Source organism: Ursus maritimus, unplaced genomic scaffold (genome assembly GCF_017311325.1).
Source record: "Ursus maritimus isolate PB19 unplaced genomic scaffold, ASM1731132v1 scaffold_8, whole genome shotgun sequence".
Lineage (NCBI taxonomy): Eukaryota > Metazoa > Chordata > Mammalia > Carnivora > Ursidae > Ursus > Ursus maritimus.
In genome coordinates, this window is record NW_024426996.1 from 22,583,547 (window position 1) to 22,596,229 (window position 12,683).

Consider the following 12,683-nt stretch of genomic DNA (forward strand, 5'->3'; position numbering starts at 1 on the left):
CTCAAATAGAGGGGAACACTCCAGAGGGTCTTCACCAAACACAACCCATGCCACCAATAGTATTTTTACGGCCTTCCTAATATGGGGCTGAAAAATGATGGCAATAAGCAAAGACTATCGACAAGTAATGAAATTATAAGGTAACTTAAAATGCATGTTCATGCTCTAAAATAGAATTGATTTGAAAGTCGTCCCTTGGTTACGAACACTGCCCCTGAGAGGGGACTGCTAATAAAGTAACAGCCCTGTGTCTATCCAGCACCTCACAGACAGGTTGGCATTAGAAACCACAGCCTCAAGTAACAGCCCTGTGTCTATCCAGCACCTCACAGACAGGTTGGCATTAGAAACCACAGCCTCAACTGCCAGAGAGAGAGAGAGAGAGAGAGAGAGTGTGTGTGTGTGTGTGTTGGGTGTATTTTAAGTAAATTCCAGCAGATTTTTTTTCACAGACATGGTCGAGAAGGCCACCTGGGTGACTGAGAGGACAGCATGGACCAGAACCACTGTAATGATGCTCCTGTCGGACAGGCTCTATACTTCCCTGGGGTTCGTCCCCATGGTCCGGATCAAGGTAAAGCACAGCTTCCCAATAAATAAATAAAAAGGCAGGGATGGGCCAGAAAGTTATTTTAAGGTACCTTTAAGTATAAATTGAGTCTTGAGGCAGAAAGGTCCTCTACCCAACACTGACACATTTTAAACATGATTAAGACTTGTAGGTCAAAACCCCAGTGACAGCAGAGGGATTTTTGGGGGGTTTTTTTGGTTGTATCTGAGATGAGAGATTCTTAAACAATTCTGTGACTTAAATTTCACTTAAATATCCCCTTGAACTTAAAACTGGCATAATTTTGATATCAAACTAAGTTTGAATAACCAATACATAAAACAGAACCAGCTAACTGGAAAAAAAATTTTTTTTTCCAAAACAGAATCCCAAACCCAAAACAACTTATATAAGGGATGCAGGTCACAGAAAAAGAGTGAAATAAAACAGTGGTTCCTGAATGTAAAGGAAGGATGCCCACTTCTTTCTCTCAAGAGGCAGATGGTCAGCTGAAAAATAAGAACATTGCATCAATAGAACACTCCAAATAAAAAACTGCAGCCATCTCTGTTCATGCAGTATCAAAAGTTAAAAAAACAAAAACAACCCCCAACTCCAAAACAACCCATAAAACTAACAAAAGGAAGGAGAATGTTGCCCAGATCTTATGACCTGATTGATGGCTGAGGGTCCTGGCGGGGCTGTTCAGAATGTCGCTCATGGGACAGGGAGGTCTGGAGTTACCATGAGATCGAGTTTGTGGCCCTGCAGGTGCTGACCACCTCAGGGCATGGTACGTGCTGTCTTCAGTCTGTGAGTTCGCGGACCAGCAGCTTCAGGAACATGACAGCTAAGCAAGAGGATCCCAACACATGGCTACCTTGGGTCTTGGCCCAAGTTCTGTCTTTCACTCAATTTCCTTTTAAGCATTATTAAGTATTACTGTTTTTGGTAGTGAAAAGTCACTTTAGTAACCACTATGGGCAGTGGTTTGTAAACAGACATTGACAAATACAAACAGCAACGCAATATTTGACCCGGACTTTAAAAGAATAGGAGGCGATGGTGGAAATGAGGTAACTCTTCCCCAACACGTGTGTACAGACAGCTCCTGCTCTTCTAATGCTCTATGTCCATTAGGAGAGAGTAGGGCTTGTCAACAGGATGGTTACATAAAGAAGAAGCTACAGAAGAGAAAAAAGAAAGATTCAGATTCAAATTTGATTCTTAAAGCTTAAAAAAAAAAAAAGGAGCTTTTCTACAACAACTGGGAAAGAACAGCAGTGTGTCAGTTCGAGGGCTGACCTCCGTGAGCACAGCCGGGGCTGAGCAGCCCCAGCAGCGCTGACCCCAGAGGCCGGGCAAGAAGAGGCTACCTCTGCTGGGCCCAGGGGCAGCGGGGCACCAGGGACAACAGTCTGGGCAGAAGGGGATGGAACGGGGAAGAAAGGGAGGCAGAGACCACATGTGAAGTACAGGACACCACACAGCGAGTATCTCGGAGAAGGTGCTGCTGCCGGATGGGAGCGCTGGCAATCCATCAGACAAGGCAGGAAAGCATGAGACTCTTTCATTCCTATTTCTTTTATCCAATACAAGCATCATGTGTACATATTCATACCAAACACTGACTAAAAAGAACTCACAAAAGGGCACACATCGTTTGGGTAAAAATATATTTTCCCCCACTTTGTGTCTTGGCACTAGTGATATATGCATAGATTACCTGTCCACCACTCTCCTACCTTCACAGACACCAAATTACTGAGCGTGGTTGCTAAGTGATTACTTGCTTACTTGAAAAAATGATATACTTCATATCAATACAATTACTTTAGTTTTTAAAAAAGACAAGTGTCTAACATGCAGCTTACATACATGACAATTCTGCATTAACACCAAAAGTAGATTACACAACACTTTTAGAAACACATTGGTTATTTTCAAACAGCAAAATGACAATGATCTACAACTACAGTTTAAGGCATATCAGCATATTTTAAAATTAAGAAATAGACAAAGTTCTAATGCTGTTCACAGCTTTTCATTTATTTAAAAAATTCCCTTCATACCTACGTACAATCTAGACTTTGTAGGTCATAATTTCCACTAAAGAGTCATCACATATGTATCCTGTCAGTGGAACCAAGACTTCTGGAAGCTGAGACTTGACAATTTCAGACACTTGAAAATGGCAAAGCAGGGGATCTGAAAGGACGGTTTGGAAGGACCACACAGACACAGTATGACATGGGTTGGTAACAGCTGAAACCCAGATTCAACAGTCTGTATGTGAAACACTTATGGATATGTCAAGAAAGTGAAGAAACCCAGTCCATAGTTTGAGGTGCACAAGATATGAAGAATAGGTGTTATTGCTGGTGAGATTACAGAGCAGAGAAGGAAGAGAACAAGTAACCTGTGCCCAGTGTGACATTCAATGTTCCCCTGGTTGAGATGCCCTTTCTGGACAAAATTTTGATCAATTAATAAGGAGCCTAAGCTGGGAAAACATAGTCTCTAAGTGCCAATAAATTCTCATAAATGCTGTTCCATCATTCTACTGCACATACAACCGTTATAGGGACCTAAAATCCAGAAGCAATGGTCACTATGGTTGAAGAGAAGATATGGGGAGAGGCCAGCTAGAGCAGTCTGGCAAAAAAAAAAAAAAAAAAAAGGTATGTTCACTGCCAGCAGTTAGCAGGAGGGAAAGACCATTAAACCAAGATCATCAAAAAATTAAGCAGTCATAAAGGCAACGTAACATAAAAAATACTTCCCTCTTGGTTTTCTCCAAAGGAAGGTGGTAGTTTCTTATTCTAGCTTTACTCCATGGTCAGAACCAAGGACCATCTGTAACACGCCCACAAGGCTGTGCAGAACACGCCTGGGAACAAACATTTCTGACTTCCATATTGGTATCAAGGAAAAGCTGAATTTATATTGATTGTGGGAAAGGTACAAATGTGGCTATTTTAAATATATTTAGTGTTTTCTTTTTTTCTTAATAAACAAAGGCTACTCAAACCATTACCTCCCTACCTTCCTCCAAAAAAGGGGGGGGAAAATCCATCTATCCCATTTGTTTCTCTAATTTTAAAAAGTCAGAAAGATCTCAAAGTTTTCTTACTTCTGTACTTACATGCAAAGGCGAAAGCACATCCAATTAGATTTGAGGGTATCATTTATTCCGTGCAGAGCCAAGGACTACTGTGAAAAAAGGCACAGATACAGAAAGAAGAGAAGGGCAGCAACAACAAACCAAACAGGGCCAAGGAGCGGGGGCCGAAAAGGAGTTCAGAAGCAACATATTAAAAAAAGAGAGAGAGCTTCTAGGACTTTCTCTTGACTTTTTATTCCCTGACTCTCCATATGGTTTATTTTGTTGTGAAAATTTTCATGGGGAGAAAAAAAAACTCAATCAACAATCTTGGAATCAAAAAGTCAGCTGCATGCCTTTCACAGCTAGGCTCACTTTCGAAAAGGCTTTAGTGATGCATTAAAAATGATCATTTTAAGGTGACCATTTTTGGAACTTAGAAGTATATTTTCTGTTACAAGGCACAAAAATGCTCACACAAGCAGCGGTTGGAACAAGCATACAACACAAGTATTCAAGCTTCTGTCTGGTGCACAGCGTATGAGCAAACGCAGCCACGGTTCGAACCGGCATGCCATCTAGTATGCACGCTCCACAGCTGGCTCTGGGCCAGAATCACTAAAAAACAAAACAAAAACGTTGGTCCAGGTCCTAAGGCTGTCTTTGTACCACCACTGCTGCTTCTAGCTTGCAGTTCCTAGCCCAGCCTGGTTTGGCCTTCAGTGAAACTGAATCTTTACTTCGCCTAATTAGGTCTCCATCAGTTCATGGAAGACCATAACTTTTTTCCCCTAAAAGTATGGTTGAGGATGAAGAGAAGGGGAAAAAAAACTTCATTGGAATCAACTAGAGACTTATTTAAAACAACAACAACAAGAAAAGGTGTGTGTGTGTGTGTGTGTGTGTGTGTGTGTGTGTGTGTGTGTGTTTGTCCGGGAGATACAATGTATTCTGTCCCATTCACCTCATGTATGAGTAGTGAAGGCCAGGAGGAAGCGACAGGTGCAGTTCAGGAGAAATATTATTCTTTCAAGTAAGAAACGGGAGACTACAGAGTTAGAAGCCGGGAGGCTCTTGTTAGTAGAGGGGAGAAAAATCAAGAAGATGAAAGGATAAGCCTCACAAAGGAATAGTACAGAAAAGAGATTAAATATGCCCCCTCCCACACAAATGTGGTACGGAGTCTGTGTCATGACCTATGGGTTGGCCCTAATCCTTGTGGACAGGGCGACGGGCTCGGACCCAAAGAGCAGGTGGCACTAGTCGTGGTGAGGAAAACGGTGAGGAGCGTCCTTCAGGACAACTGGATTTGAAGGACCAGCTGCTCTATTTCCTCTTGCCTTTATTGCCCAATGTGAGAAGGAGACTATGCAGGCCAGCTGGATGCGCAGCTGAATTTCTACCTTCCCCACTCGTGGGTTTGTGTCACGTTCCTCCCCATTCCTACCTGAAACTGACGCGGTCCCCTCGGAATTGGTCTGCAGATGATATGCAGTTGATAAGAAATTTTCTATTTGGAATTTTCTCCTCCCGATTATTGAAAAGTACGGTTAGAAGTACTGCTGTGCTAGAATCAGCCATTGCCCACAGAGAGTATGAGAGAGCGCTTACTGTAAGCAGTAGGGAGGCTGTGGAAAGCCCGTCGTCATTAGCACAGGATGTTGCTACGAGGCCATGTCACATGACCTGACCCAGCAGATCGCTGACTAGGACAGGGTCAAGGTTGTGCTGATAAAAGGGAACATAATCAGCTTTCTCATTACGGTCCAACTTGGCCAGGATTGGGGGGAGGGGGATTTAGACACATTTTTAAAGCCATGAGAGGGGATGGTCTGAAGAGACCCATGGTACAGGCCAAATAATGCTATTATAATAATGAAAAACCCATGCACCTGTGAAAGTCCTAAAAAGCTGACCCACCATTCTGCCTATGTAGGAAGCTACCTTACTTTGGGGCTGGTATGGAGAAGAGGCAGAGTGAGGTCAGGGCTTCTGCCACCATGGAGATGAGAAATCAAGAAAAGCAAACTGTTGTCATGGGTATTCGGGGTGATAGTTCGGCTGCTGAGGCGGTGAGAAGTTCTCCTGACAGACGTACATGGAGCCAGTGGCTCTCCGTCCCTCGGTCCAAAGCAACATACAAGCAACAGGCATGCTTCCTGCTGCCCCTCTGAACAGGCATAAAAGGCAAATCATTTACTTTCCAGAAACAAAGTCCAGCTGCACATAGCTTTTGGTGTTACTCTCTCGTTCTATCATTTTCCACTACCCAACAACATTCAGCAAAATGAGTTAATAGTTATTGGTGTCTGGGGAAGGGTAAAAAAATAAAATAAAATAAAACAAAAGGACACAGATGGCAGAGATACAATATTACTGCAAAAGCAGGTGAATGCGGGACCATCCTTGGCTTGCCAGGCTTTATGTGAAGCTTGCACTGCAAGTTAAAAAACAAAACAAAAAAGTTAGAAATAATAATAAATAAAAAAGAAAGGAAAATTAGGAGCGCCAGCACCAGCATTCGGTGATGGTGAATGCTCATGCAATGATTATGGAATTGACAGAAATTAAAACCACGAATCTGAGTAAGCTATTCTACATGACAAGCAAAAGCAAAATTTTAATATTGAATTAAAGAACACATGGTTAGTTTCCATTTGCATGTAATTTAGACTTCATGAGTGACTTCTTGAAACCACTACATGTGATAGTGGAAGGATTTACTATTTGATTTTCATTTTCTCAAATAACCATACAACATTATGTTATCAGATAATTTGGTCACCACGTCGGTGCTGAAGAGGAGCGCATCTTTCCATTTCTGAGTGGCTGGAGTCAGAGAATAAACCTACAACAGTGTCTTTGAACAAGTAACTTGGGACTGGAGTACAGTGGGTGGAGGACATGCTATTAATCTACTTGGGAAGGGGAAGCAGGACAGTCGTTCCGTGGTTCCGGCCGCAGCAGCGCCGGGAGCGTCCCCCTCGTTCAGGTACAAGGCGACACCCAACCCAAGATCCACAGGCCTCACTTCGGGCGAGTCCGAAACATGCAACCTCATTCCTTAGCGAGGATCAAAAATAAAAGCTTTCTTTTTAAAAGATGAGCAGATGACTGTATAAACCGTACTTATCGGATGCTGGGTACAGTTTTAAAATGATGGATTTTAAAACCTTCTTTGGGGATGGATGAAACATCACCACCCATGCCTCCTGGCAACAGTGCAGAGTTTTCAGAAAGGAGAACACTGTCCACCGAGCAACTTACCCCGGGCAGTGCCAGCACCGTGGTGCGGCCGCGAACAAGGCCCGCGCCCCTCCAACCAGGGAGGGCAAGAGGTAGGGTCCGGCTAACAGCAGTGCCAGGTCGGCTCTACTCTGCCTGTCACCTTAGGAAATGTTATGGGCTCTCATGCCACTATGGTCAAGAACCATAAAGCCTTACCTATGTTGAAAAGGGAGCGCATCATTAGCATAGAAAAACAGAACTTAAAACTATCAGAAACACTGTTAATTTTCGAGGTGGAAGCATAGCAAGTGAATAAATAAGCATCTCTTTTTAGAAGAATCTTCTCTGTGAAACAATGGCAGCTCCGAGGCGGCACATACGGTGACTTGGCACCCCCTCCGGCCACGGGAGGACGCACGCGTCAGTCTCCCATTCGTTTTCCAAGTGCGGCTCTGGTGACTGTCTTTCTGTGGTCCTCTCTAACCGAAACTCTAAGGGGATGGGGGGCTTAACTGTGACACTCCAGGCCTCTGACTGGCGGTTGCTTTCAGGGTTCAAATGGGAGCGCTGTAGAAAAGGTTAAGAACCTACCAAAAAGATCCGTGCCACTGTCGGGTACAAAAGCTGGTCTTTACCGGGTACCAGATGAACTCTAATTCTATCGGTACCACGAGAAGGTATAAATAAGGCTACAACAGAATTCACACATACTGCTTGTAAATGTGAGAAGCACTCTACACCACTACGGCCCAAGGTTGGCACGAAAATAACCTAAAATGACCGGAAGGGCAAGGAGAAGCCTCCCCACACGGGGACGTCTGTCACTACACAGACTCTGTGGAACGGAGGCACCGTGCGGGTGAGCTCGCGGGACTTGTTGCTTAAAGGCACATTCAGTGCACGGGAAACACCCCTGGAACGTTGCTGGTCTCTTATAAACATCCTTAGTTCTGAAACATGTACCTTGATGCACATTAGTGCTTCAGGGTAAGAAAAACTTGACTTTGGGTTTCCCAAGCTGTGAGTCAGCAGCTTTTTCTGTTTCATCCATACCTATGGATGTGGACCCACACACGCACGCACACACACACACACACACACATTTTATCTTGGGTTAGTTAGGATCAATGAGGGTGTGATGCCAAATGACTGCCCTTTCGTCTTCACTGAAGAGTGACTAACCTCCGAATCTCCGCAGGGGAATGTCCCCGTGAGTGACTGCTGCTGTCCCCACATGCACAGCACAGAGCGCTTTCTGGAACTGGATTATAATCCAGGCAACTGTTACGCTCAGACTTGAACTGGATTATAATCCAGGCAATGGTTACGCTCAGACTTAATCCGGCATAACCGAAGTTTCAGCCCTGGGAGTCCTTGATCCCTCGGGTCTGTACCAGCCCCATTAAAATCACACCACACCTACACCAACCACTTGCCGTTGCTCCGAAAATGGGCTTACTTCGTTGCTCTCTTGACACGTTTTCTGCTGCCTCAGAGCTTGGAAAGTCAAAGTCTGTATAATGTGAAACTCTCGTGCGTCACTGCAGTAGTCCTTGTGATTCCTGCCACAGGCAACGTAAGGAGACCGGGGAGGGGCGAGCGCGCGCTCACGGAGAACCAGAGAACCCGCCGCTGTGCTCACGCCCCGCGCCGGGTCTCAGCGGCCGTGCAGATCCACTCCTATCTCTCTCCTTTGCAAGACTGAGTTCTTTGCCTATTCGACTGTCAACAGCTTTACCGTTTACTGAACTGTCAGCTTTTCCCCTAGAACCCTGGCACCTAAGGGTAAAGAGTAAGAGTCCCGCAGCGCGCTCTGAGCTGCCGTCTCGCTGCCCCGAGAGCCCTGCGCGCTGACCAGACGCGGGAGGGGAGCGCCTGCGGGTCTGCCCTCCGGCCGCCACAAGGCTGTTCCTAGAAGCTATCGTACTGACCACTGTGCTTCCCGTTAACCCAGCAGCGATTGTCCTAGACCTGCATTCTCTAGTCATTAAGGTGATCTGATGCAGAACTTGAAATCATGAGAGAAGGTCAAGGCTGGCCCGGCGGCCGCTTCTGCAGTTATTATAGGAAGTGACCAAGTTAAGAGCAGAATCTGACCCTTTGGCACATTAAATCAAGGCCGTATCTTAGAATATTCTTTTGTGTGCTTTGAGGATGGGTGGGGGTGTCTTAATGGGAAGGGTCCTTTGATCCCATTTCCACAATGAAACGATTCACCATCTTGTTGAATTTAGGGGAAAACTAGGGGACTCTAGCAGTTTGTCCCAATCTTCCATTTTGGAAACAAGACTTTCCGTGACTGGCTTATCAAGCCTCGCAACACAGAAGAGAAAAATTTTAACAATCATCATTTTAGGATGCCCTTCATCAAGAGTCGTGAGGATTGTCTCCAGAGAGTAGTGAAGAGAAACAGACTGTCTTCTCCAGAGTCCTAGTGTTGGTGCAGAAGACGCCACTGGAGACGGCAGGTTCCTCCAGCCCTGATTGCTTGGTCGTGTGGTCAAGTTTTAGAACTTAATGTTTGTGTACCCTTTACAAATACTTTAAAAACCTGTATCATCTTCCCTGCACTGTAGAGAAAAGACTTGCTTTTATCTTTCTGGTAACAGACCAGTTTCCAGTCTGTAAATGGGAAAAGTAGAAACATGCAAGAGGAATAAATTGTTAGAGGGCCCCGAAGCATGGGGGGACACCCGCTTACTTTTTCTTATCCTTGTCTTTCTTGGTTTGCTGGGCCCCAGACTGCTGTGCCTGGGACTGTAGCAGCTGAGCGGCTGCTTTCTTCTTCTGGAAATTGTTCACCTCCTCCTCCAGCTCCTTCTTCTTGTCTTCCACTTTCTTCTTCTCTTCTTGGTGTGTCCGCTTCAGGAGGTCAAACTTCTCGTGGAGCTGGGAGGAGAAGAGGAGGCAAGCTTGGTGAAAGGAGTGGAAAGTTACTGCGGAAGGTCATGTGGATCTGCTCAAAAACAAAACATGCTCCATGATGTTGCTGCACCTGTGTTAGTCCTGTGAGGGATGCACCGTCTGGCGCTGCCAGGGGAGCCAGGCCGAGCTGGCAAAGAGCATCCCTTGGAGCCCTACTACGTGCCTTTGAGACTTGGACGCCTTGGCGCCAAAGGGAATCCTGTTCATTCTTACTGATAATAAAATACATATTCATTGTCAGAAGCATAAAGAAGAAAAAAATTATCCATGCTCCTAATTAGCAATTTACCTGAGTAGTAAGAGTAGTTCTTTATTTCTGGTCCTTTTTCAAAATGTATAATATACAATTACCTACAGACATACACAGTGACTACAGAGAGTATAGGCTATTCAAATAATAAGAATCTGTTGGGAGATTTCTGGCAAATTTCTTGACAAATTGAAGTTAGAAAATTATCACGAGGCAGAAACAAAAGCAGGGAGAGAGGGAGGAAGGACAGAAAGAATTAAGAAAAGAACTCTTACTAGATAATTTTAGATTTCTATCCAGCATCCACTTTGTACTTAGAGCCAACAACAAATAAGGCTCAACTTTCCTTTCTCTGCAGCAAAACTATATTGAGTGCTTAGCTATTTAAATAACCACTACATTTCAGTAGTCTTTATAAAGACAAATTAAAAGGGAATGATGAGGAAATTATGTAGACAATTTGGCAATGTACACAGCTAGAGGTCAAGCACTTGAGATACTCATTATCTACCATCAGAGACAAATAGATCATTCTCTCTCCCTCCCTCTGTCTAAATGGGATGAGTGCTATTGCAGAAATCCATGTGAACTTCTAGGAAGCAGTTAATTTGGCCTGGTCACGGGCAATGACGTGGAGTCACAAGGATCCCGGAGCAGCGAGTACATGTCCACAAAGGAAGAAGCACGCCTACAGACACGGCGCGTGGAGACCCTCACGAACCACGTGGTGCCGAAGGGCCCCTCCACTGTTTAGCTCACCGAGTTGGCTGACTGATTAAAATAATAATAAGGGTCCCAGAATCCCAAATCTTATGTTGCAAGCCTTGTAAATTGAGGAAATATGGAGCTACAGAGAACATAGGGCCACAGCTGGAGACCTAAGGTCTAGTTTTAGTTTCCGCTCTGCTGCTTACTAGGTATGTGACTACAGAAATCAATTAACCTCTAGGCCTCTCAGGTTTATCATCTGTAAAATGGAGATAAGCATACCTGACCTGCTTTCCTCACCACGTTGGTATGCTGCTCACGTAATAAGCCGTACGTAGAAAGTACGTAGGAGAGCACGAAGGTCCATCAATATGGCGGATTAATGACACAGCCGGCTTCTCTGTCTCTGCCCTGAAGGAAGACAGACGGCTTACCTCTTTCTCCGCCTCCTTAAGTTCAGCTTCTTTCTCCTTCACTCTCATCACAAACATTTGCCTCATTTCTTCTTCTTTCTTCTGAAGTTCTCCCAGAAATTCATTTCTTTTCGCTTCGTAGGTCTCCTGAAGACTATTCAAAAGCCACAAACCAAGGACAGTGTTGTCAGGTTGAACAGGAAATTTCAGCTCATATAATTTCTACTCATTGCTGCCAAAAAAATAGACGAGGCTGCCACTTACTATATTAAAGGACACATACAGTGGCACCACCATCTCCTCTTTGGTTATGCAGTGATCAGAAAGACAAGCACATCGAGAACTGGAGATGAGTCAACAAGCACGACATAGCACTACAGGCATGTCTCCACTGGCCACCTTGATCCCGCCTGTCTTCACACAGGGAGAGCATGCATTGGGCTGGCCCGTATCTTACAGATCAGCAAACAAGGCAGACACCAAGTAAGAGAGTTTGAGGAAATGAAGGCAGCACAGCGTAGGGAGAGAATGCAAGGGCACCACAGCCACACAGACCAGGGTCTGGATTCTGGCCGCAGCAACTTACTGACTGATCTTGGGAAGGGCACAGTCCCTAAGCCTCAGTGTTCTCTGTCTAGGATGTGGCTGCAACAGCACTTGCCTTCTGGGATAGGATGCTGGGAGTTACGTGGGGGCAAAGGGAGGAAAGCATTCGACATACCCACTTACCTCCCTCCAGCCCCCAATTCAGAAAACGGATTCAGTGAACCATCGAAAGAGACAATAGTATACCTAAAGATATTATAGAAAACGGCTGCTTTTCAAGTTATATTACCAACTGTAAATACAGCAGGCAGGAGCTTTATTTTTATCTTAAACCCCATCCTTCTCCTGACTCTTTACGGAACTTTGAGCCCAGTATTTTAAATTAAATGCCAGACTCGGCTTTATCTCTAAGTCAGAACAAATACACTGACAGAAAAATTGCTTTTGGTATCACAACTTAAGAAAATACACCCCCACACCCACACCTACACAAAGAGAGAAACGTGCAGACATTGGATACGGTGCTATTTCTATATCCCCCCTGCAGTTTCCCTAGAAGAAGACTTGTTACGGTAACACGGGCCTGCAGGATTATCCACCTTCACCCTGGACTGAATTCACCCACAGCACTGACTCCAAACTGGACACCACCGTGGATGACCCAGCCACTGCACAGAGCCACTCCCTGCGTCCACACTTGTCATTTTAGAAGGAGAAAAAGGACATGAGGCGGTGCGACCACAAATGCATGTAGATAAACAATTAGAAAGTGTATTCATTAGGCTTGCTTATAATTCTGTGATCAACACTTTCATTGGTTGATTAAAAATAAGTTCTCCGGGGGCGCCTGGGTGGCTCAATCAATTGGGTGTCTGGACTCTTGACTTTGGCTCAGGTCATCGAGCCCCGTGTCAGGTTCTGCGCTGGGCGTGGAGGCTGCTTAAGATTCTCTCCCTCTGG

The 12,683-nt window shown here is 44.9% G+C and overlaps 1 protein-coding gene across 3 annotated transcripts in view; it reads right to left on the reverse strand.

Moving 5' to 3' along the window:
* Positions 1-626: 626 nt before the first annotated feature.
* The window catches only part of SEPTIN11 (septin 11), an 88,676-nt gene continuing 76,619 nt past the window's right edge, over positions 627-12,683 (reverse strand). Inside the window, exons 8-10 of one of the 3 annotated variants that reach the window (XM_040624858.1) lie at positions 11,199-11,331; positions 9,583-9,770; positions 627-1,059 (exon numbers count right to left, since the gene is read on the reverse strand). In XM_040624858.1, coding sequence (XP_040480792.1) covers positions 1,056-1,059; positions 9,583-9,770; positions 11,199-11,331 — 325 coding nt within the window. In that variant the 3' untranslated portion in view covers positions 627-1,055. Of the gene's footprint in view, positions 1,735-2,209; positions 6,091-9,582; positions 9,771-11,198; positions 11,332-12,683 lie in introns of those variants that run through there. The other 2 variants (XM_040624857.1, XM_040624856.1) reach the window with 2 other exon arrangements.